Raw genomic sequence first — 27,859 nt, forward strand, 5'->3', positions numbered from 1 at the left:
ACTATAATACTACTCCTATGTACGAGAATATAACTACTATAATAATGCTCCAATGTACAAGAATATAACTACTATAATACTACCTAATATGTACATGAATATCACTACTATAATACTACTCCTATGTACAAGAATATAACTACTATAATACTACTGGTATGTACAAGAATATAACTACTATAATACTACTCCTATATACAAAAATATAACTACTATAATACTACCTCCTATGTACAAGAATATAACTACTATAATACTGCTCCTATGTTCAAGAATATAACTAGTATAATACTACTCCTATGTACAAGAATATAACTACTATAATACTACTCCTATGTACAAGAATATAACTACTATAATACTACTCCTATGTACAAGAATATAACTACTATAATACAACTCCTATAAACAAAAATATAACTACTATAATACTACCTCCTATGTACAAGAATATAACTACTATAATACTGCTCCTATGTACAAGAATATAACTACTATAATACTAACTCCTATGTACAAGAATATAACTACTATAATACTACTCCTATGTACAAGAATATAACTACTATAATACTATCTCCTATGTACAAGAATATAACTACTATAATACAACTCCTATGTACAAGACTATAACTACTATAATACTACCCCTATGTACAAGAATATAACTACTATAATACTGCCCCCTATGTACAAGAATATAACTACTATAATACTGCCCCCTATGTACAAGAATATAACTACTATAATACTACTCCTATGTACAAGAATATAACTACTATAATACTACCTCCTATGTACAAGAATATAACTACTATAATACTACCTTCTATGTATAAGAATATAACTACTATAATACTACTCCTATGTACAAGAATATAACTACTATAATACTACTCCTATGTACAAGAATATAACTACTATAATACTACTCCTATGTACAAGAATATAACTACTATAATACTACTCCTATGTACAAGAATATAACTACTATAATACTACCTCCTATGTACAAGAATATAACTACTATAATACTACTCCTATGTAAAAGAATATAACTACTATAATACTACCTCCTATGTACAAGAATATAACTACTATAATACTACTCCTATGTACAAGAATATAACTACTATAATACTATCTCCTATGTACAAGAATATAACTACTATAATACAACTCCTATGTACAAGACTATAACTACTATAATACTACTCCTATGTACAAGAATATAACTACTATAATACTGCCCCCTATGTACAAGAATATAACTACTATAATACTACTCCTATGTACAAGAATATAACTACTATAATACTACCTCCTATGTACAAGAATATAACTACTATAATACTACCTTCTATGTATAAGAATATAACTACTATAATACTACTCCTATGTACAAGAATATAACTACTATAATACTACTCCTATGTACAAGAATATAACTACTATAATACTACTCCTATGTACAAGAATATAACTACTATAATACTACTCCTATGTACAAGAATATAACTACTATAATACTACCTCCTATGTACAAGAATATAACTACTATAATACTACTCCTATGTAAAAGAATATAACTACTATAATACTACCTCCTATGTACAAGAATATAACTACTATAATACTACTCCTATGTACAAGAATATAACTACTATAATACTACCTCCTATGTACAAGAATATAACTACTATAATACTACCTTCTATGTATAAGAATATAACTACTATAATACTGCTCCTATGTACAAGAATATAACTACTATAATACTACTCCTATGTACAAGAATATAACTACTATAATACTACTCCTATGTACAAGAATATAACTACTATAATACTACTCCTATGTACAAGAATATAACTACTATAATACTACCTCCTATGTACAAGAATATAACTACTATAATACTACTCCTATGTAAAAGAATATAACTACTATAATACTACCTCCTATGTACAAGAATATAACTACTATAATACTACTCCTATGTACAAGAATATAACTACTATAATACTACCTCCTATGTACAAGAATATAACTACTATAATACTGCCTCCTATGTACAAGAATATAACTACTATAATACTACTCCTATGTACAAGAATATAACTACTATATTACTACTCCTATGTACAAGAATATAACTACTATAATACTACTCCTATGTACAAGAATATAACTACTATAATACTACCTCCTATGTACAAGAATATAACTACTATAATACTACTCCTATGTACAAGAATATAACTACTATAATACTGCTCCTATGTACAAGAATATAACTACTATAATACTACCTCCTATGTACAAGAATATAACTACTATAATACTACTCCTATGTACAAGAATATAACTACTATAATACTACCTCCTATGTACAAGAATATAACTACTATAATACTACTCCTATGTACAAGAATATAACTACTATAATACTACTCCTATGTACAAGAATATAACTACTATAATACTACCTCCTATGTACAAGGATATAACTACTATAATACTACCTCCTATATACAAGAATATAACTACTATAATACTACCTCCTATGTACAAGAATATAACTACTATAATACTGCTCCTATGTACAAGAATAAAACTACTATAATACTACTCCTATATACAAATATATAACTACTATAATACTACCTCCTATGTACAAGAATATAACTACTATAATACTGCTCCTATGTTCAAGAATATAACTAGTATAATACTACTCCTATGTACAAGAATATAACTACCATAATACTACTCCTATGTACAAGAATATAACTACTATAATACTACTCCTATAAACAAAAATATAACTACTATAATAGTACTCCTATATACAAAAATATAACTACTATAATACTACCTCCTATGTACAAGAATATAACTACTAAAATACTGCTCCTATGTTCAAGAATATAACTAGTATAATACTACTCCTATGTACAAGAATATAACTACTATAATACTACTCGTATGTACAAGAATATAACTACTATAATACTGCCTCCTATGTACAAGAATATAACTACTATAATACTACTCCTATAAACAAAAATATAACTACTATAATACTACTCCTATATACAAAAATATAACTGCTATAATACTACTCCCTATGTACAAGAATATAACTACTATAATACTACTGCTATGTACAAGAATATAACTACTATAATACTACTCCTATGTACAAGAATATAACTACTATAATACTACTCCTATGTACAAGAATATAACTACTATAATACTACTCCTATGTACAAGAATATAACTACTATAATACTACTCCTATGTACAAGAATATAACTACTATAATACTACATCCTATGTACAAGAATAAAACTACTATAATACTACCTCCTATGTACAAGAATATAAGTACTATAATACTACCTCCTATGTACAAGAATATAAGTACTATAATACTACCTCCTATGTACAAGAATATAACTACTATAATACTACCTCCTATGTACAAGAATATAACTACTATAATACTGTCCCCTATATTTAAGAATATAACTACTATAATACTACCTCCTATGTACAAGAATATAACTACTATAATACTGCTCCTATGTACAAAAATATAACTACTATAATACTACCTCCTATGTACAAGGATATAACTACTATAATACTACTCCTATGTACAAGAATATAACTACTATAATACTACTCCTATGTACAAGAATATAACTACTATAATACTACTCCTATGTACAAGGATATAACTACTATAATACTACTCCTATGTACAAGAATATAACTACTATCATACTACTCCTATGTACAAGGATATAACTACTATAATACTACTCCTATGTACAAGAATATAACTACTATCATACTACTCCTATGTATAAGAATATAACTACTATAATACTACCTCCTATATACAAGAATATAACTACTATAATACTGCTCCAATGTACAAGAATATAACTACTATAATACTACCTCTTATGTACAAGGATATAACTACTATAATACTACCTCCTATATACAAGAATATAACTACTATAATACTACTCCTATGTACAAGAATATAACTACTATAATACTACTTCTATGTACAAGAATATAACTACTATAATACTACTCCTATGTACAAGAATATAACTACTATAATACTACCTCCTATGTACAAGAATATAACTACTATAATACTACCTCCTATGTACAAAAAAATAACTACTATAATACTGCTCCTATGTTCAAGAATATAACTAGTATAATACTAACTCCTATGTACAAGGATATAACTACTATAATACTACCTCCTATGTACAAGAATATAACTACTATAATACTACCTCCAATTTACAAGGATATAACTACTATAATACTACCTCCTATATACAAGAATATAACTACTATAATACTACTCCTATGTACAAGAATATAACTACTATAATACTGCTCCTATGTACAAGAATATAACTACTATAAAACTAACTCCTATGTACAAGAATATAACTACTATAATACTACTCCTATGTACAAGAATATAACTACTATAATATTACTCCAATGTACAAGAATATAACTACTATAATACTACTCCTATGTACAAGAATATAACTACTATCATACTACTCCTATGTACAAGAATATAACTACTATAATACTACTGGTATGTACAAGAATATAACTACTATAATACTACTCCTATATACAAAAATATAACTACTATAATACTGCTCCTATGTACAAGAATATAACTACTATAATACTACCTCCTATATACAAGAATATAACTACTATAATACTACTCCTATGTACGAGAATATAACTACTATAATAATGCTCCAATGTACAAGAATATAACTACTATAATACTACCTCCTATGTACAAGAATATAACTACTATAATACTACTGGTATGTACAAGAATATAACTACTATAATACTACTCCTATATACAAAAATATAACTACTATAATACTACCTCCTATGTACAAGAATATAACTACTATAATACTGCTCCTATGTTCAAGAATATAACTAGTATAATACTACTCCTATGTACAAGAATATAACTACTATAATACTACTCCTATGTACAAGAATATAACTACTATAATACAACTCCTATAAACAAAAATATAACTACTATAATACTACCTCCTATGTACAAGAATATAACTACTATAATACTGCTCCTATGTACAAGAATATAACTACTATAATACTAACTCCTATGTACAAGAATATAACTACTATAATACTACTCCTATGTACAAGAATATAACTACTATAATACTACTCCTATGTACAAGAATATAACTACTATAATACTACCTCCTATGTACAAGAATATAACTACTATAATACAACTCCTATGTACAAGACTATAACTACTATAATACTACCTCCTATGTACAAGGATATAACTACTATAATACTACCTCCTATGTACAAGAATATAACTACTATAATACTACCTTCTATGAATAAGAATATAACTACTATAATACTACTCCTATGTACAAGAATATATCTACTATAATACTACTCCTATGTACAAGAATATAACTACTATAATACTACCTCCTATGTACAAGAATATAACTACTATAATACTGCCTTCTATGTACAAGAATATAACTACTATAATACTACTCCTATGTACAAGAATATAACTACTATAATACTACTCCTATGTACAAGAATATAACTACTATAATACTACTCCTATGTACAAGAATATAACTACTATAATACTACTCCTATGTACAAGAATATAACTACTATAATACTACTCCTATGTAAAAGAATATAACTACTATAATACTACCTCCTATGTACAAGAATATAACTACTATAATACTACTCCTATGTACAAGAATATAACTACTATAATACTACCTCCTATGTACAAGAATATAACTACTATAATACTGCCTCCTATGTACAAGAATATAACTACTATAATACTACTCCTATGTACAAGAATATAACTACTATAATACTACTCCTATGTACAAGAATATAACTACTATAATACTACCTCCTATGTACAAGAATATAACTACTATAATACTACTCCTATGTAAAAGAATATAACTACTATAATACTACGTCCTATGTACAAGAATATAACTATTATAATACTACTCCTATGTACAAGAATATAACTACTATAATACTACCTCCTATGTACAAGGATATAACTACTATAATACTACCTCCTATGTACAAGGATATAACTACTATAATACTACCTCCTATGTACAAGGATATAATTACTATAATACTACCTCCTATATACAAGAATATAACTACTATAATACTACCTCCTATGTACAAGAATATAACTACTATAATACTACCTCCTATGTACAAGAATATAACTACTATAATACTGCTCCTATGTACAAGAATATAACTACTATAATACTACTCCTATATACAAAAATATAACTACTATAATACTACCTCCTATGTACAAGAATATAACTATTATAATACTGCTCCTATGTTCAAGAATATAACTAGTATAATACTACTCCTATGTACAAGAATATAACTACTATAATACTACTCCTATGTACAAGAATATAACTACTATAATACTACTCCTATAAACAAAAATATAACTACTATAATACTACTCCTATATACAAAAATATAACTACTATAATACTACCTCCTATGTACAAGAATATAACTACTAAAATACTGCTCCTATGTTTAAGAATATAACTAGTATAATACTACTCCTATGTACAAGAATATAACTACTATAATACTACTCCTATAAACAAAAATATAACTACTATAATACTACCTCCTATGTACAAGAATATAACTACTATAATACTGCTCCTATGTACAAGAATATAACTACTATAATACTAACTCCTATGTACAAGAATATAACTACTATAATACTACTCCTATGTACAAGAATATAACTACTATAATACTACCTCCTATGTACAAGAATATAACTACTATAATACAACTCCTATGTACAAGACTATAACTACTATAATACTACTCCTATGTAAAAGAATATAACTACTATAATACTGCCCCCTATGTACAAGAATATAACTACTATAATACTGCTCCTATGTACAAGAATATAACTACTATAATACTACCTCCTATATACAAGAATATAACTACTATAATACTGCTCCTATGTACAAGAATATAACTACTATAATACTACCTCCTATGTACAAGAATATAACTAATATAATACTACCTCCTATGTACAAGAATATAACTACTATAATACTACCTCCTATGTACAAGAATATAACTACTATAATACTACTCCTATGTACAAGAATATAACTACTATAATACTACCTCCTATGTACAAGAATATAACTACTATAATACTACTCCTATGTAAAAGAATATAACTACTATAATACTACCTCCTATGTACAAGAATATAACTACTATAATACTACTCCTATGTAAAAGAATATAACTACTATAATACTACCTCCTATGTACAAGAATATAACTACTATAATACTACTCCTATGTACAAGAATATAACTACTATAATACTACTCCTATGTACAAGAATATAACCACTATAATACTACCTCCTATGTACAAGAATATAACTACTATAATACTACTCCTATGTACAAGAATATAACTACTATAATACTACTCCTATGTAAAAGAATATAACTACTATAATACTACCTCCTATGTACAAGAATATAACTACTATAATACTACTCCTATGTACAAGAATATAACTACTATAATACTACCTCCTATGTACAAGAATATAACTACTATAATACTACTCCTATGTACAAGAATATAACTACTATAATACTACCTCCTATGTACAAGGATATAACTACTATAATACTACCTCCTATATACAAGAATATAACTACTATAATACTACCTCCTATGTACAAGAATATAACTACTATAATACTGCTCCTATGTACAAGAATATAACTACTATAATACTACTCCTATATACAAAAATATAACTACTATAATACTTCCTCCTATGTACAAGAATATAACTACTATAATACTGCTCCTATGTTCAAGAATATAACTAGTATAATACTACTCCTATGTACAAGAATATAACTACTATAATACTACTCCTATGTACAAGAATATAACTACTATAATACTACTCCTATGTACAAGAATATAACTACTATAATACTACTCCTATGTACAAGAATATAACTACTATAATACTACTCCAATGTACAAGAATATAACTACTATAATACTACTCCTATGTACAAGAATATAACTACTATAATACTACTCCTATGTACAAGGATATAACTACTATAATACTACCTCCTATATACAAGAATATAACTACTATAATACTACTCCTATGTACAAGAATATAACTACTATAATACTGCTCCTATGTACAAGAATATAACTACTATAATACTACCTCCTATGTACAAGGATATAACTACTATAATACTACCTCCTATATACAAGAATATAACTACTACAATACTACTCCTATGTACAAGAATATAACTACTATAATACTACTCCTATGTACAAGAATATAACTACTATAATACTACCTCCTATGTACAAGAATACAACTACTATAATACTAACTCCTATGTACAAGAATATAACTACTATAATACTACCTCCTATGTACAAGAATATAACTACTATAATACTACCTCCTATGTACAAGAATATAACTACTATAATACAACTCCTATGTACAAGAATATAACTACTATAATACTACTCCTATGTACAAGAATATAACTACTATAATACTACCTCCTATGTACAAGAATATAACTACTATAATACTACTCCTATGTACAAGAATATCACTACTATAATACTACCTCCTATGTACAAGAATATAACTACTATAATACTACCTCCTATGTACAAGAATATAAGTACTATAATACTACCTCCTATGTACAAGAATATAAGTACTATAATACTACCTCCTATGTACAAGAATATAACTACTATAATACTGTCCCCTATATACAAGAATATAACTACTATAATACTACCTCCTATGTACAAGAATATAACTACTATAATACTACCTCCTATGTACAAGAATATAACTACTATAATACTACCTCCTATGTACAAGAATATAACTACTATAATACTACCTCCTATGTACAAGAATATAACTACTATAATACAACTCCTATGTACAAGAATATAACTACTATAATACTACTCCTATGTACAAGAATATAACTACTATAATACTACTCCTATAAACAAAAATATAACTACTATAATACTACCTCCTATGTACAAGAATATAACTACTATAATACTGCTCCTATGTACAAGAATATAACTACTATAATACTAACTCCTATGTACAAGAATATAACTACTATAATACTACCTTCTATGTACAAGAATATAACTACTATAATACTACCTCCTATGTACAAGAATATAACTACTATAATACTGCCTCCTATGTACAAGAATATAACTACTATAATACTACTCCTATGTACAAGAATATAACTACTATAATACTACTCCTATGTACAAGAATATAACTACTATAATACTACTGCTATGTACAAGAATATAACTACTATAATACTACCTCCTATGTACAAGAATATAACTACTATAATACTACTCCTATGTACAAGAATATAACTACTATAATACTACCTCCTATGTACAAGAATATAACTACTATAATACTGCTCCTATGTAAAAGAATATAACTACTATAATACTGCTCCTATGTACAAGAATATAACTACTATAATACTACTCCTATGTACAAGAATATAACTACTATAATACTACTCCAATGTACAAGAATATAACTACTATAATACTACTCCTATGTACAAGAATATAACTACTATAATACTACTCCTATGTACAAGTATATAACTACTATAATACTACTGCTATGTACAAGGATATAACTACTATAATACTACCTCCTATATACAAGAATATAACTACTATAATACTACTCCTATGTACAAGAATATAACTACTATAATACTACTCCTATGTACAAGAATATAACTACTATAATACTACCTCCTATGTTCAAGAATATAACTACTATAATACTGCTCCTATGTAACAGAATATAACTACTATAATAATGCTCCTATGTACAAGAATATAACTACTATAATTCTACTCCTATGTACAAGAATATAACTACTATACTACTACTCCTATGTACAAGAATATAACTACTATAATACTACTCCTATGTACAAGAATATAACTACTATAATACTACTCCAATGTACAAGAATATAACTACTATAATACTACTCCTATGTACAAGAATATAACTACTATAATACTACTCCTATGTACAAGGATATAACTACTATAATACTACCTCCTATATACAAGAATATAACTACTATAATACTACTCCTATGTACAAGAATATAACTACTATAATACTGCTCCTATGTACAAGAATATAACTACTATAATACTACCTCCTATGTACAAGGATATAACTACTATAATACTACCTCCTATATACAAGAATATAACTACTACAATACTACTCCTATGTACAAGAATATAACTACTATAATACTACTCCTATGTACAAGAATATAACTACTATAATACTACCTCCTATGTACAAGAATACAACTACTATAATACTAACTCCTATGTACAAGAATATAACTACTATAATACTACCTCCTATGTACAAGAATATAACTACTATAATACTACCTCCTATGTACAAGAATATAACTACTATAATACAACTCCTATGTACAAGAATATAACTACTATAATACTACTCCTATGTACAAGAATATAACTACTATAATACTACCTCCTATGTACAAGAATATAACTACTATAATACTACTCCTATGTACAAGAATATCACTACTATAATACTACCTCCTATGTACAAGAATATAACTACTATAATACTACCTCCTATGTACAAGAATATAAGTACTATAATACTACCTCCTATGTACAAGAATATAACTACTATAATACTGTCCCCTATATACAAGAATATAACTACTATAATACTACCTCCTATGTACAAGAATATAACTACTATAATACTACCTCCTATGTACAAGAATATAACTACTATAATACTACTCCTATGTACAAGAATATGACTACTATAATACTACCTCCTATGTACAAGAATATAACTACTATAATACTGCCTCCTATGTACAAGAATATAACTACTATAATACTACTCCTATGTACAAGAATATAACTACTATAATACTACTCCTATGTACAAGAATATAACTACTATATTACTACTCCTATGTACAAGAATATAACCACTATAATACTACCTCCTATGTACAAGAATATAACTACTATAATACTACTCCTATGTACAAGAATATAACTACTATAATACTACTCCTATGTAAAAGAATATAACTACTATAATACTACCTCCTATGTACAAGAATATAACTACTATAATACTACTCCTATGTACAAGAATATAACTACTATAATACTACCTCCTATGTACAAGGATATAACTACTATAATACTACCTCCTATATACAAGAATATAACTACTATAATACTACCTCCTATGTACAAGAATATAACTACTATAATACTGCTCCTATGTACAAGAATATAACTACTATAATACTACTCCTATATACAAAAATATAACTACTATAATACTTCCTCCTATGTACAAGAATATAACTACTATAATACTGCTCCTGTGTTCAAGAATATAACTAGTATAATACTACTCCTATGTACAAGAATATAACTACTATAATACTACTCCTATGTACAAGAATATAACTACTATAATACTACTCCTATAAACAAAAATATAACTACTATAATACTACTCCTATATACAAAAATATAACTACTATAATACTACCTCCTATGTACAAGAATATAACTACTAAAATACTGCTCCTATGTTCAAGAATATAACTAGTATAATACTACTCCTATGTACAAGAATATAACACTATAATACTACTCCTATGTACAAGAATATAACTACTATAATACTACTCCTATAAACAAAAATATAACTACTATAATACTGCTCCTATGTACAAGAATATAACTACTATAATACTAACTCCTATGTACAAGAATATAACTACTATAATACTACCTCCTATGTACAAGAATATAACTACTATAATACTACCTCCTATGTACAAGAATATAACTACTATAATACTGCCTCCTATGTACAAGAATATAACTACTATAATACTACTCCTATGTACAAGAATATAACTACTATAATACTACCTCCTATGTACAAGAATATAACTACTATAATACTGCTCCTATGTAACAGAATATAACTACTATAATAATGCTCCTATGTACAAGAATATAACTACTATAATTCTACTCCTATGTACAAGAATATAACTACTATAATACTACTCCTATGTACAAGAATATAACTACTATAATACTACTCCTATGTACAAGAATATAACTACTAAAATACTGCTCCTATGTTCAAGAATATAACTAGTATAATACTACTCCTATGTACAAGAATATAACACTATAATACTACTCCTATGTACAAGAATATAACTACTATAATACTACTCCTATAAACAAAAATATAACTACTATAATACTGCTCCTATGTACAAGAATATAAATACTATAATACTAACTCCTATGTACAAGAATATAACTACTATAATACTACCTCCTATGTACAAGAATATAACTACTATAATACTACCTCCTATGTACAAGAATATAACTACTATAATACTGCCTCCTATGTACAAGAATATAACTACTATAATACTACTCCTATGTACAAGAATATAACTACTATAATACTACCTCCTATGTACAAGAATATAACTACTATAATACTGCTCCTATGTAACAGAATATAACTACTATAATAATGCTCCTATGTACAAGAATATAACTACTATAATTCTACTCCTATGTACAAGAATATAACTACTATAATACTACTCCTATGTACAAGAATATAACTACTATAATACTACTCCTATGTACAAGAATATAACTACTATAATACTACTCCAATGTACAAGAATATAACTACTATAATACTACTCCTATGTACAAGAATATAACTACTATAATACTACTCCTATGTACAAGGATATAACTACTATAATACTACCTCCTATATACAAGAATATAACTACTATAATACTACTCCTATGTACAAGAATATAACTACTATAATACTGCTCCTATGTACAAGAATATAACTACTATAATACTACCTCCTATGTACAAGGATATAACTACTATAATACTACCTCCTATATACAAGAATATAACTACTACAATACTACTCCTATGTACAAGAATATAACTACTATAATACTACTCCTATGTACAAGAATATAACTACTATAATACTACCTCCTATGTACAAGAATACAACTACTATAATACTAACTCCTATGTACAAGAATATAACTACTATAATACTACCTCCTATGTACAAGAATATAACTACTATAATACTACCTCCTATGTACAAGAATATAACTACTATAATACAACTCCTATGTACAAGAATATAACTACTATAATACTACTCCTATGTACAAGAATATAACTACTATAATACTACCTCCTATGTACAAGAATATAACTACTATAATACTACTCCTATGTACAAGAATATCACTACTATAATACTACCTCCTATGTACAAGAATATAACTACTATAATACTACCTCCTATGTACAAGAATATAACTACTATAATACTACCTCCTATGTACAAGAATATAACTACTATAATACTACTCCTATGTACAAGAATATCACTACTATAATACTACCTCCTATGTACAAGAATATAACTACTATAATACTACCTCCTATGTACAAGAATATAACTACTATAATACTACCTCCTATGTACAAGAATATAACTACTATAATACTACCTCCTATGTACAAGAATATAACTACTATAATACTACTCCTATGTACAAGAATATGACTACTATAATACTACCTCCTATGTACAAGAATATAACTACTATAATACTGCCTCCTATGTACAAGAATATAACTACTATAATACTACTCCTATGTACAAGAATATAACTACTATAATACTACTCCTATGTACAAGAATATAACTACTATAATACTACTCCTATGTACAAGAATATAACCACTATAATACTACCTCCTATGTACAAGAATATAACTACTATAATACTACTCCTATGTACAAGAATATAACTACTATAATACTACTCCTATGTAAAAGAATATAACTACTATAATACTACCTCCTATGTACAAGAATATAACTACTATAATACTACTCCTATGTACAAGAATATAACTACTATAATACTACCTCCTATGTACAAGGATATAACTACTATAATACTACCTCCTATATACAAGAATATAACTACTATAATACTACCTCCTATGTACAAGAATATAACTACTATAATACTGCTCCTATGTACAAGAATATAACTACTATAATACTACTCCTATATACAAAAATATAACTACTATAATACTTCCTCCTATGTACAAGAATATAACTACTATAATACTGCTCCTATGTTCAAGAATATAACTAGTATAATACTACTCCTATGTACAAGAATATAACTACTATAATACTACTCCTATGTACAAGAATATAACTACTATAATACTACTCCTATAAACAAAAATATAACTACTATAATACTACTCCTATATACAAAAATATAACTACTATAATACTACCTCCTATGTACAAGAATATAACTACTAAAATACTGCTCCTATGTTCAAGAATATAACTAGTATAATACTACTCCTATGTACAAGAATATAACACTATAATACTACTCCTATGTACAAGAATATAACTACTATAATACTACTCCTATAAACAAAAATATAACTACTATAATACTGCTCCTATGTACAAGAATATAACTACTATAATACTAACTCCTATGTACAAGAATATAACTACTATAATACTACCTCCTATGTACAAGAATATAACTACTATAATACTACCTCCTATGTACAAGAATATAACTACTATAATACTGCCTCCTATGTACAAGAATATAACTACTATAATACTACTCCTATGTACAAGAATATAACTACTATAATACTACTCCTATGTACAAGAATATAACTACTATAATACTACTCCTATGTACAAGAATATAACTACTATAATACTACCTCCTATGTACAAGAATATAACTACTATAATACTACTCCTATGTACAAGAATATAACTACTATAATACTACCTCCTATGTACAAGAATATAACTACTATAATACTGCTCCTATGTAAAAGAATATAACTACTATAATACTGCTCCTATGTACAAGAATATAACTACTATAATACTACTCCTATGTACAAGAATATAACTACTATAATACTACTCCAATGTACAAGAATATAACTACTATAATACTACTCCTATGTACAAGTATATAACTACTATAATACTACTGCTATGTACAAGGATATAACTACTATAATACTACCTCCTATATACAAGAATATAACTACTATAATACTACTCCTATGTACAAGAATATAACTACTATAATACTACTCCTATGTACAAGAATATAACTACTATAATACTACCTCCTATGTTCAAGAATATAACTACTATAATACTGCTCCTATGTAACAGAATATAACTACTATAATACTGCTCCTATGTACAAGAATATAACTACTATAATACTACTCCTATGTACAAGAATATAACTACTACAATACTACTCCTATGTACAAGAATATAACTACTATAATACTACTCCTATGTACAAGAATATAACCACTATAATACTACTCCAATGTACAAGAATATAACTACTATAATACTACTCCTATGTACAAGAATATAACTACTATAATACTACTCCTATGTACAAGGATATAACTACTATAATACTACCTCCTATATACAAGAATATAACTACTATAATACTACTCCTATGTACAAGAATATAACTACTATAATACTGCTCCTATGTACAAGAATATAACTACTATAATACTACCTCCTATGTACAAGGATATAACTACTATAATACTACCTCCTATATACAAGAATATAACTACTACAATACTACTCCTATGTACAAGAATATAACTACTATAATACTGCTCCTATGTACAAGAATATAACTACTATAATACTACCTCCTATGTACAAGAATACAACTACTATAATACTAACTCCTATGTACAAGAATATAACTACTATAATACTACCTCCTATGTACAAGAATATAACTACTATAATACTACCTCCTATGTACAAGAATATAACTACTATAATACAACTCCTATGTACAAGAATATAACTACTATAATACTACTCCTATGTACAAGAATATAACTACTATAATACTACCTCCTATGTACAAGAATATAACTACTATAATACTACTCCTATGTACAAGAATATCACTACTATAATACTACCTCCTATGTACAAGAATATAACTACTATAATACTACCTCCTATGTACAAGAATATAAGTACTATAATACTACCTCCTATGTACAAGAATATAAGTACTATAATACTACCTCCTATGTACAAGAATATAACTACTATAATACTGTCCCCTATATACAAGAATATAACTACTATAATACTACCTCCTATGTACAAGAATATAACTACTATAATACTACCTCCTATGTACAAGAATATAAGTACTATAATACTACTCCTATGTACAAGAATATAAGTACTATAATACTACTCCTATGTTCAAGAATATAACTACTATAATACTACTCCTATGTACAAGAATATAACTACTATAATACTGCTCCTATGTACAAGTATATAACTACTATAATACTACTCCTATGTACAAGAATATAACTACTATAATACTACTCCTATGTACAAGAATATAACTACTATAATACTACCTCCTATGTACAAGAATATAACTACTATAATACTGCCTCCTATGTACAAGAATATAACTACTATAATACTACTCCTATGTACAAGAATATAACTACTATAATACTACCTCCTATGTACAAGAATATAACTACTATAATACTACTCCTATGTACAAGAATATAACTACTATAATACTACTCCTATGTACAAGAATATAACTACTATAATACTACTCCTATATACAAGAATATAACTTCTATAATACTACTCCTATATACAAGAATATAACTACTATAATACTACCCCTATGTACAAGAATATAACTACTATAATACTACCTCCTATGTACAAGAATATAACTACTATAATACTACTCCTATGTATAAGAATATAACTACTATAATACTACCCCTATGTACAAGAATATAACTACTATAATACTACCTCCTATGTACAAGAATATAACTACTATAATACTACCTCCTATGTATAAGAATATAACTACTATAATACTACTCCTATGTACAAGAATATAACTACTATAATACAACTCCTATGTACAAGAATATAACTGCTATAATACTGCTCCTATGTACAAGAATATAACTACTATAATACTACCTCCTATGTATAAGAATATAACTACTATAATACTACTCCTATATACAAGAATATAACTACTATAATACTACTCCTATGTACAAGAATATAACTACTATAATACTACCTCCTATGTACAAGAATATAACTACTATAATACTACTCCTATGTACAAGAATATAACTACTATAATACTACTCCTATGTACAAGAATATAACTACTATAATACAACTCCTATGTACAAGAATATAACTGCTATAATACTGCTCCTATGTACAAGAATATAACTACTATAATACTACTCCTATGTACAAGAATATAACCACTATAATACTACTCCAATGTACAAGAATATAACTACTATAATACTACTCCTATGTACAAGAATATAACTACTATAATACTACTCCTATGTACAAGGATATAACTACTATAATACTACCTCCTATATACAAGAATATAACTACTATAATACTACTCCTATGTACAAGAATATTACTACTATAATACTGCTCCTATGTACAAGAATATAACTACTATAATACTACCTCCTATGTACAAGGATATAACTACTATAATACTACCTCCTATATACAAGAATATAACTACTACAATACTACTCCTATGTACAAGAATATAACTACTATAATACTGCTCCTATGTACAAGAATATAACTACTATAATACTACCTCCTATGTACAAGAATACAACTACTATAATACTAACTCCTATGTACAAGAATATAACTACTATAATACTACCTCCTATGTACAAGAATATAACTACTATAATACTACCTCCTATGTACAAGAATATAACTACTATAATACAACTCCTATGTACAAGAATATAACTACTATAATACTACTCCTATGTACAAGAATATAACTACTATAATACTACCTCCTATGTACAAGAATATAACTACTATAATACTACTCCTATGTACAAGAATATCACTACTATAATACTACCTCCTATGTACAAGAATATAACTACTATAATACTACCTCCTATGTACAAGAATATAAGTACTATAATACTACCTCCTATGTACAAGAATATAAGTACTATAATACTACCTCCTATGTACAAGAATATAACTACTATAATACTGTCCCCTATATACAAGAATATAACTACTATAATACTACCTCCTATGTACAAGAATATAACTACTATAATACTACCTCCTATGTACAAGAATATAAGTACTATAATACTACTCCTATGTACAAGAATATAAGTACTATAATACTACTCCTATGTTCAAGAATATAACTACTATAATACTACTCCTATGTACAAGAATATAACTACTATAATACTGCTCCTATGTACAAGTATATAACTACTATAATACTACTCCTATGTACAAGAATATAACTACTATAATACTACCTCCTATGTACAAGAATATAACTACTATAATACTGCCTCCTATGTACAAGAATATAACTACTATAATACTACTCCTATGTACAAGAATATAACTACTATAATACTACCTCCTATGTACAAGAATATAACTACTATAATACTACCTCCTATGTACAAGAATATAACTACTATAATACTACTCCTATGTACAAGAATATAACTACTATAATACTACTCCTATATACAAGAATATAACTTCTATAATACTACTCCTATATACAAGAATATAACTACTATAATACTACCCCTATGTACAAGAATATAACTACTATAATACTACCTCCTATGTACAAGAATATAACTACTATAATACTACTCCTATGTACAAGAATATAACTACTATAATACTACCCCTATGTACAAGAATATAACTACTATAATACTACCTCCTATGTACAAGAATATAACTACTATAATACTACCTCCTATGTATAAGAATATAACTACTATAATACTACTCCTATGTACAAGAATATAACTACTATAATACAACTCCTATGTACAAGAATATAACTGCTATAATACTGCTCCTATGTACAAGAATATAACTACTATAATACTACCTCCTATGTATAAGAATATAACTACTATAATACTACTCCTATATACAAGAATATAACTACTATAATACTACTCCTATGTACAAGAATATAACTACTATAATACTACCTCCTATGTACAAGAATATAACTACTATAATACTACTCCTATGTACAAGAATATAACTACTATAATACTACTCCTATGTACAAGAATATAACTACTATAATACAACTCCTATGTACAAGAATATAACTGCTATAATACTGCTCCTATGTACAAGAATATAACTACTATAATACAACTCCTATGTACAAGAATATAACTACTATAATACTACTCCTATGTACAAGAATATAACTACTATAATACAACTCCTATGTACAAGAATATAACTACTATAATACTACCTCCTATGTATAAGAATATAACTACTATAATACTACTCCTATGTACAAGAATATAAGTACTATAATACTACCTCCTATGTACAAGAATATAATTACTATAATACTGCTCCTATGTACAAGAATATAACTACTATAATACTACTCCTTTGTACAAGTTTATAACTACTATAATACTGCTCCTATGTACAAGAATATAACTACTATAATACTACCTTCTATGTACAAGAATATAATTACTATAATACTGCTCCTATGTACAAGTATATAACTACTATAATACTACTCCTATGTACAAGAATATAACTACTATAATACTACCTCCTATGTACAAGAATATAACTACTATAATACTACTCCTATGTACAAGAATATAACTACTATAATACTACTCCTATGTACAAGAATATAACTACTATAATACAACTCCTATGTACAAGAATATAACTACTATAATACTACTCCTATGTACAAGAATATAACTACTATAATACAACTCCTATGTACAAGAATATAACTACTATAATACTACTCCTATGTACAAGAATATAACTACTATAATACTACCTCCTATCTACAAGAATATAAATACTATAATACTACTCCTATGTATAAGAATATAACTACTATAATACTACTCCTATGTACAAGAATATAACTACTATAATACTACCTCCTATGTACAAGAATACAACTACTATAATACTGCTCCTATGTACAAGAATACAACTACTATAATACTACCTCCTATGTACAAGAATATAATTACTATAATACTGCTCCTATGTACAAGAATATAACTACTATAATACTACTCCTATGTACAAGAATATAACTACTATAATACTACTTCTATGTACAAGAATATAACTACTATAATACTACTCCTATGTATAAGAATATAACTACTATAATACTACTCCTATGTACAAGAATATAACTACTATAATACAACTCCTATGTACAAGAATATAACTACTATAATACTACTCCTATGTACAAGAATATAACTACTATAATACAACTCCTATGTACAAGAATATAACTACTATAATACTACCTCCTATGTACAAGAATATAACTACTATAATACTGCTCCTATGTACAAGAATATAATTACTATAATACTGCTCCTATGTACAAGAATATAACTACTATAATACTACTCCTATGTACAAGAATATAACTACTATAATACTGCTCCTATGTACAAGAATATAACTACTATAATACTACCTCCTATGTACAAGAATATAATTACTATAATACTGCTCCTATGTACAAGAATATAACTACTATAATACTACCTCCTATGTACAAGAATATAACTACTATAATACTACCTCCTATGTACAAGAATATAACTACTATAATACTACTCCTATGTACAAGAATATAACTACTATAATACTACTCCTATGTACAAGAATATAACTACTATAATACTACCTCCTATGTACAAGAATATAAATACTATAATACTACTCCTATGTACAAGAATATAACTACTATAATACTACTCCTATGTATAAGAATATAACTACTATAATACTACCTCCTATGTATAAGAATATAACTACTATAATACTACTCCTATGTACAAGAATATAAATACTATAATACTACTCCTATGTACAAGAATATAACTACTATAATACTACTCCTATGTATAAGAATATAACTACTATAATACTACTCCTATGTACAAGAATATAACTACTATAATACTGCTCCTATGTACAAGAATATAACTACTATAATACTGTCCCCTAGCAGTATGATGATAACTACTATAATGTGTCTTCAGGTTTCTTGTGGCATGAGTGTAAGGAGGTTTGGATTGAAGGACTGAGAAGTTATTTCCTGGACTGGTGGAACTTTCTGGACATTGTCACTATCAGTATGTACCTGGCCTCCTTCTCCCTTCGGATCCTGGTCTACGTGAAGGGTTACCTCACCTGTACTGATGACCCTGAGTCGGACATTTGTTTTTATTACACTAAAGCAGGTAAGAGCAGATATTGTTATATACAGGTTCCAGGGTTTGGGGGAGGAGTTACACCACATCACTCTGCACTTTCTTTGTGGTCGGTGGAGATTCTTCTCTCTTGTGCCTCACTTGGACCCATGAGGTGCTTGTTGGATATTTCTGACTGGGTGAGATTTGGGGATTATCAGTCCCATGAGCTGTGAGGTTTCCTGTTTCTCCTTAGGGCTCGTTCACACGGTGTAACGTGCCGCGAGATTTGGCACGTGTACGCCGCGTGACCCTTTGCGTGCCGTACACGCTCCCATTGAGTTCAATGGGAGCGGGGATCGTATGCGCCGCACTAGTTTGTGGCCGTGAATTTATGCACGGCCACAAACTAGCGCGGCACATACGATCCCCGCTCCCATTGAAATGAATGGGAGCCTGTACAGCACGCAAAGGGTCATGCGGCGTACACGTGCCAAATCTCGCGGCACGTTACACCGTGTGAACAAGCCCTTAGATTGGGGAATCTCATCATGAATCTAGAATTGGTAATAACTCCAGCACTTCACCTTCTTACAGAACGTTCGGACTGGAACACGGAGGACCCGCAGTTCATTGCTGAGGTCTTGTTTGCTGTGACCAGTATGCTGAGCTTCACCCGACTGGCTTATATCCTGCCTGCTCATGAGACTCTTGGGACCCTACAGATATCTATAGGGAAAATGATTGACGACATGATAAGGTGAGGAGCTGCACCCTAATGAGGTCTTTCAGGACAATTTGTCACCGTGAGTGGTCATATCTATGAGGTTTAGGGTTGTAGGTATGTACAGTGTTGGCCAAAAGTATTGGCACCCCTGCAATTCTGTCAGATAATACTCCGTTTCTTCCAGATAATGACTGCAATCACAAATTCTTTGGTATTATCTTCATTTAATTTCAATGGAAAACCACAAAAAGAATTGTCAAAAAGCCAAATTGGATATAATTCCACAGCAAACATAAAAAAGGGGGTGGACAAAAGTATTGGCACTGTTTGAAAAATCATGTGATGCTTCTCTAATTTGTGTAATTAACAGCACCTGTTACTTACCTGAGGCACCTAACAGGTGGTGGCAATAACTAAATCACACTTGCAGCCAATTGAAATGGATTAAAGTTGACTCCACCTCTGTCCTGTGTCCTTGTGTGACCACATTGAGCATGGAGAAAAGAAAGAAGACCAAAGAACTGTCTGAGGACTTGAGAAGCAAAATTGTGAGGAAGCCTGAGCAATCTCAAGGCTACAAGTCCATCTCCAAAGACCTGAATGTTCCTGTGTCTACCGTGCGCAGTGTCATCAAGAAGTGTAAAGCCCATGAAGAAGAAAAAGAAACATTGAGCAGAGATTTCACCACAAGATTGTGCGGATGGCGGATAAAGAACCTCGACTAACATCCAAACAAGTCCAAGCTGCCCTGCAGTCCGAGGGTACAACAGTGTCACCCCGTACTATCCAGTGTCAGCGTCTGAATGAGAAGGGACTGTATGGTAGGAGACCCAGGAAGACCCCACTTCTTACCCACAGACAGAAGCCAGGCTGGAGTTTGCCAAAACTTATCTGAGAAAGCCAAAACCGTTCTGGAAGAATGTTCTCTGGTCAGAGGAGACAAAAGTAGGAGAAGGCCTCAACATAGAGATTACAGGAAAAAAAGAGGCCTTCAAAGAGAAGAAGACGCCCCCTACAGTCAGACATGGCGGAGGTCCCTGATGGTTTGGGGTTGCTTTGCTGCCTCTGGCACTGGACTGCTTGACCGTGTGCATGGCATTATGAAGTCTGAAGACGACCAACACATTGTGCAGCATCATGTAGGGCCCGGTGTGAGAAAGCTGGGTCTCCCTCTGAGGTCAGGGCTCTTCCAGCAGGACAATGACCCAAAACACACTTCAGGTCAGCACTAGAAAATGGTGGTGAGAGAAAGCCCTGGAGACTTGTAAAGTGGCAGCAATGAGTCCAGCCCTGAATCCCATAGAACACCTGTGGGGGAGGGGAGATCTCTTGGTGGCAGTTTGGAGAAGGCCCCCTTCACATCTCAGGGGGGACCTGGAGCAGGAGCCAAAGAAGAAGGGTCTAAGATTCCAGCAGAGCCTTGTAAGAAACTCATTGCTGGTTAGCGGAAGCGGTTGTGCGCAGTTATTGTGTCTAAAGGTTGTGCTACCAAGTATTAGGCTGAGGGCGCCAATACTTCTGTCCGGGCCAGTTCTGGAGTTTTGTGTAAAATGATCAATGATGTGACTATTTTTTCATTCTCTTTTGTGTTTTTTCATTGCAAGTAAAATAAATGAAGATATTACCAAAGAGTCTGTGCTGTGTAATCATTATCTGGGGGACAGCGAGGATTATCTGACAGAACTGCAGGGGGGCCAATACTTTTGGCTAACACTGTATGTATTGTCTACATGGTCGTCTACAGAGCCCGTCAGAAGATAGTCATGACTCTGTCTTAGAGCTACAGGATAGTATGCCATAGGACCACTCCAGACTGTGCCAATTGGTTAAGATGCCTTATAGAACAGAAGACGTGTCAAGCTGTTGGAAACGTTTGGGCTCCTAGGTCTATATATATCTATAATACATAGTGTATGACACTGTCAGGGCTCCTAGGTCTATATATATCTATAATACATAGTGTATGACACTGTCAGGGCACCTAGTACTATATATATCTATAATACATAGTGTATGACACTGTCAGGGCTCCTAGGACTATATATATATCTATAATACATAGTGTATGACACTGTCAGGACTCCTAGGACTATATATATCTATAATACATAGTGTATGACACTGTCAGGGCTCCTAGGTCTATATATATCTATAATACATAGTGTATGACACTGTCAGGACTCCTAGGACTATATATATCTATAATACATAGTGTATGACACTGTCAGGGCTCCTAGGTCTATATATATCTATAATACATAGTGTATGACACTGTCAGGACTCCTAGGACTATATATATCTATAATACATAGTGTATGACACTGTCAGGGCTCCTAGGACTATATATATCTATAATACATAGTGTATGACACTGTCAGGGCTCCTAGGACTATATATATATATCTATAATACATAGTGTATGACACTGTCAGGGCTCCTAGGACTGTCTATGTCTATAATACATAGTGTATGACACTGTCAGGGCTCCTAGGACTATATATATCTATAATACATAGTGTATGACACTGTCAGGGCTCCTAGGACTATATATATCTATAATACATAGTGTATGACACTGTCAGGGCTCCTAGGTCTATATATATCTATAATACATAGTGTATGACACTGTCAGGGCACCTAGTACTATATATATGTATAATACATAGTGTATGACACTGTCAGGGCTCCTAGGACTATATATATCTATAATACATAGTGTATGAGACTGTCAGGGCTCCTAGGACTATATATATCTATAATACATAGTGTATGACACTGTCAGGGCTCCTAGGACTATATATATCTATAATACATAGTGTATGACACTGTCAGGGCTCCTAGGACTATATATATCTATAATACATAGTGTATGACACTGTCAGGGCACCTAGTACTATATATATCTATAATACATAGTGTATGACACTGTCAGGGCTCCTAGGACTATATATATCTATAATACATAGTGTATGACACTGTCAGGGCTCCTAGGACTATATATATATATCTATAATACATAGTGTATGACACTGTCAGGGCTCCTAGGACTATATATATCTATAATACATAGTGTATGACACTGTAAGGACTCCTAGGACTATCTATATCTATAATACATAGTGTATGACACTGTCAGGGCTCCTAGGACTATATATATATATATCTATAATACATAGTGTATGACACTGTCAGGGCTCCTAGGACTATATATATCTATAATACATAGTGTATGACACTGTAAGGACTCCTAGGACTATCTATATCTATAATACATAGTGTATGACACTGTCAGGGCTCCTAGGACTATATATATCTATAATACATAGTGTATGACACTGTCAGGGCTCCTAGCACTATATATCTATAATACATAGTGTATGACACTGTAAGGACTCCTAGGACTATCTATATCTATAATACATAGTGTATGACACTGTCAGGGCTCCTAGGACTATCTATATCTATAATACATAGTGTATGACACTGTCAGGACTCCTAGGACTATATATCTATAATACATAGTGTATGACACTGTCAGGACTCCTAGGACTATATATAATGATAATAATAATAATAATAATAATAATAATAATAAATTTTATTTATATAGCGCCAACATGTTCCGCAGCGCTGTACAATTTATAGGGTTCAGATACAGACATACATAACAAAGAACGTCATTTCACACAATGGGACTAAGGGCCCTGCTCAAAAGAGCTTACAATCTATGAGGTAGAGGGGGTGACACAGGAGGTAGCAGGGGCGGCATTGCTTATACAGTGTTCAGACAATTTTGTAATAGAGGTGACTGTCATTACACAAACAAAGCTTTAGTCTAGTCGTGTCCTTTAACATGTGGATAGAGCATGGACAAATATGTTAGGCTGAAAAGGCATCAAGAAGGGTTTGCATTAGGAATTGTGATCGGCCTGTCTGATAAGATGCGTCTTTAGTTTGCGTTTGAAACTGTAGAAATTGGGAGTTAATCTGATTGTCCGGGGTAGAGCATTCCAGAGAAGTGGTGCAGCTCGGGAGAAGTCTTGTATACGAGCGTGGGAGGTTCTGATAACAGAGGATGTAAGTGTTAGGTCATTGAGTGAGCGGAGAGCACGGGTTGGGCGGTAGACAGAGATGAGGGAGGAAATGTAGGGAGATGCGGCATTATGGAGAGCCTTGTGGGGGAGGGGGAGAGCTTTATATTTTATTCTATAATGAATAGGCAGCCAGTGTAGTGACCGGCACAGACCGGAGGCATCGCTGTAGTGACCGGCACAGACCGGAGGCCTCGCTGTAGTGACCGGCACAGACCAGAGGCATCGCTATAGCGTCTAGACTGATAGATGAGCCTGGCCGCTGCATTCAGAATAGATTGTAGAGGGGAGAGTTTAGTGAGGGGAAGACGGATTAGTAAGGAGTTACAGTAGTCAAGGCGAGAATGAATCAGAGAGACAATAAGTGTCTTTAGTGTATCTCTGGTAAGGAAAGGACGTATTCTGGAGATGTTTTTGAGGTGGAGGTGACATGAACGTGCGAGTGATTCAATATGAGGGGTGAAAGAAAGGTCTGCGTCAAACATGACCCTGAGGCAGCGGGCCTGCTGCCTAGGAGTTATAGTAAGTCCTGAGACTGCAATGGATATATCAGGGACAGATCTGTTAGATGGTGGAAACAGTAGTAGTTCAGTCTTAGAGAGATTTAGTGTCAGATAGAGCGAGGACATGATATTAGAGACAGCAGAGAGACAGTCACTGGTGTTCTGTATGAGTGCAGGGGTGATGTCACGGGAAGATGTGTATAATTGGGTGTCATCAGTATAAAGATGGTACCTGAAGCCAAATCTGGCGATGGTTTGTCCAATGGGGGCTGTGTAGAGAGAAAAGAGCAGGGGGCCTAGGACCGAGCCCTGAGGAACCCCAACAGCAAGGGAAAGAGGGGAGGAAACAGAGCCCGCAAATGATATGCTGAAAGTGCGGTCTGAGAGATAAGAGGAGAACCAGGAGAGCGCAGTGTCATTGAGGCCGACTGAGCGGAGCAGAGTGAGGAGGAGATGATGGTCAACAGTGTCAAAAGCTGCAGAGAGGTCCAGAAGAATAAGAAGAGAGAAATCGCCATTGGATTTAGCCGTCAGGAGATCATTGGAGACTTTTCAGTAGAGTGCAGAGCGCGGAAACCAGATTGTAAGGGGTCAAGAAGAGAGTTATAAGAGAGCGGATTAAACGAGAATAGACCAGG

General features: G+C 30.3%; 1 protein-coding gene across 1 annotated transcript in view; it reads left to right on the forward strand.

The window, feature by feature from the left end:
* LOC142194235 (short transient receptor potential channel 2-like) overlaps positions 1 to 27,859 on the forward strand; it is a 247,375-nt gene that overhangs the window by 206,690 nt on the left and 12,826 nt on the right. Inside the window, 2 exon segments of the mRNA XM_075263250.1 lie at positions 21,751 to 21,951; positions 22,498 to 22,660. Of these exon segments, the coding sequence (XP_075119351.1) occupies positions 21,751 to 21,951; positions 22,498 to 22,660 (364 nt within the window).

This window comes from Leptodactylus fuscus, chromosome 2 (genome assembly GCF_031893055.1).
Source record: "Leptodactylus fuscus isolate aLepFus1 chromosome 2, aLepFus1.hap2, whole genome shotgun sequence".
NCBI classification, from domain to species: Eukaryota; Metazoa; Chordata; class Amphibia; order Anura; family Leptodactylidae; genus Leptodactylus; species Leptodactylus fuscus.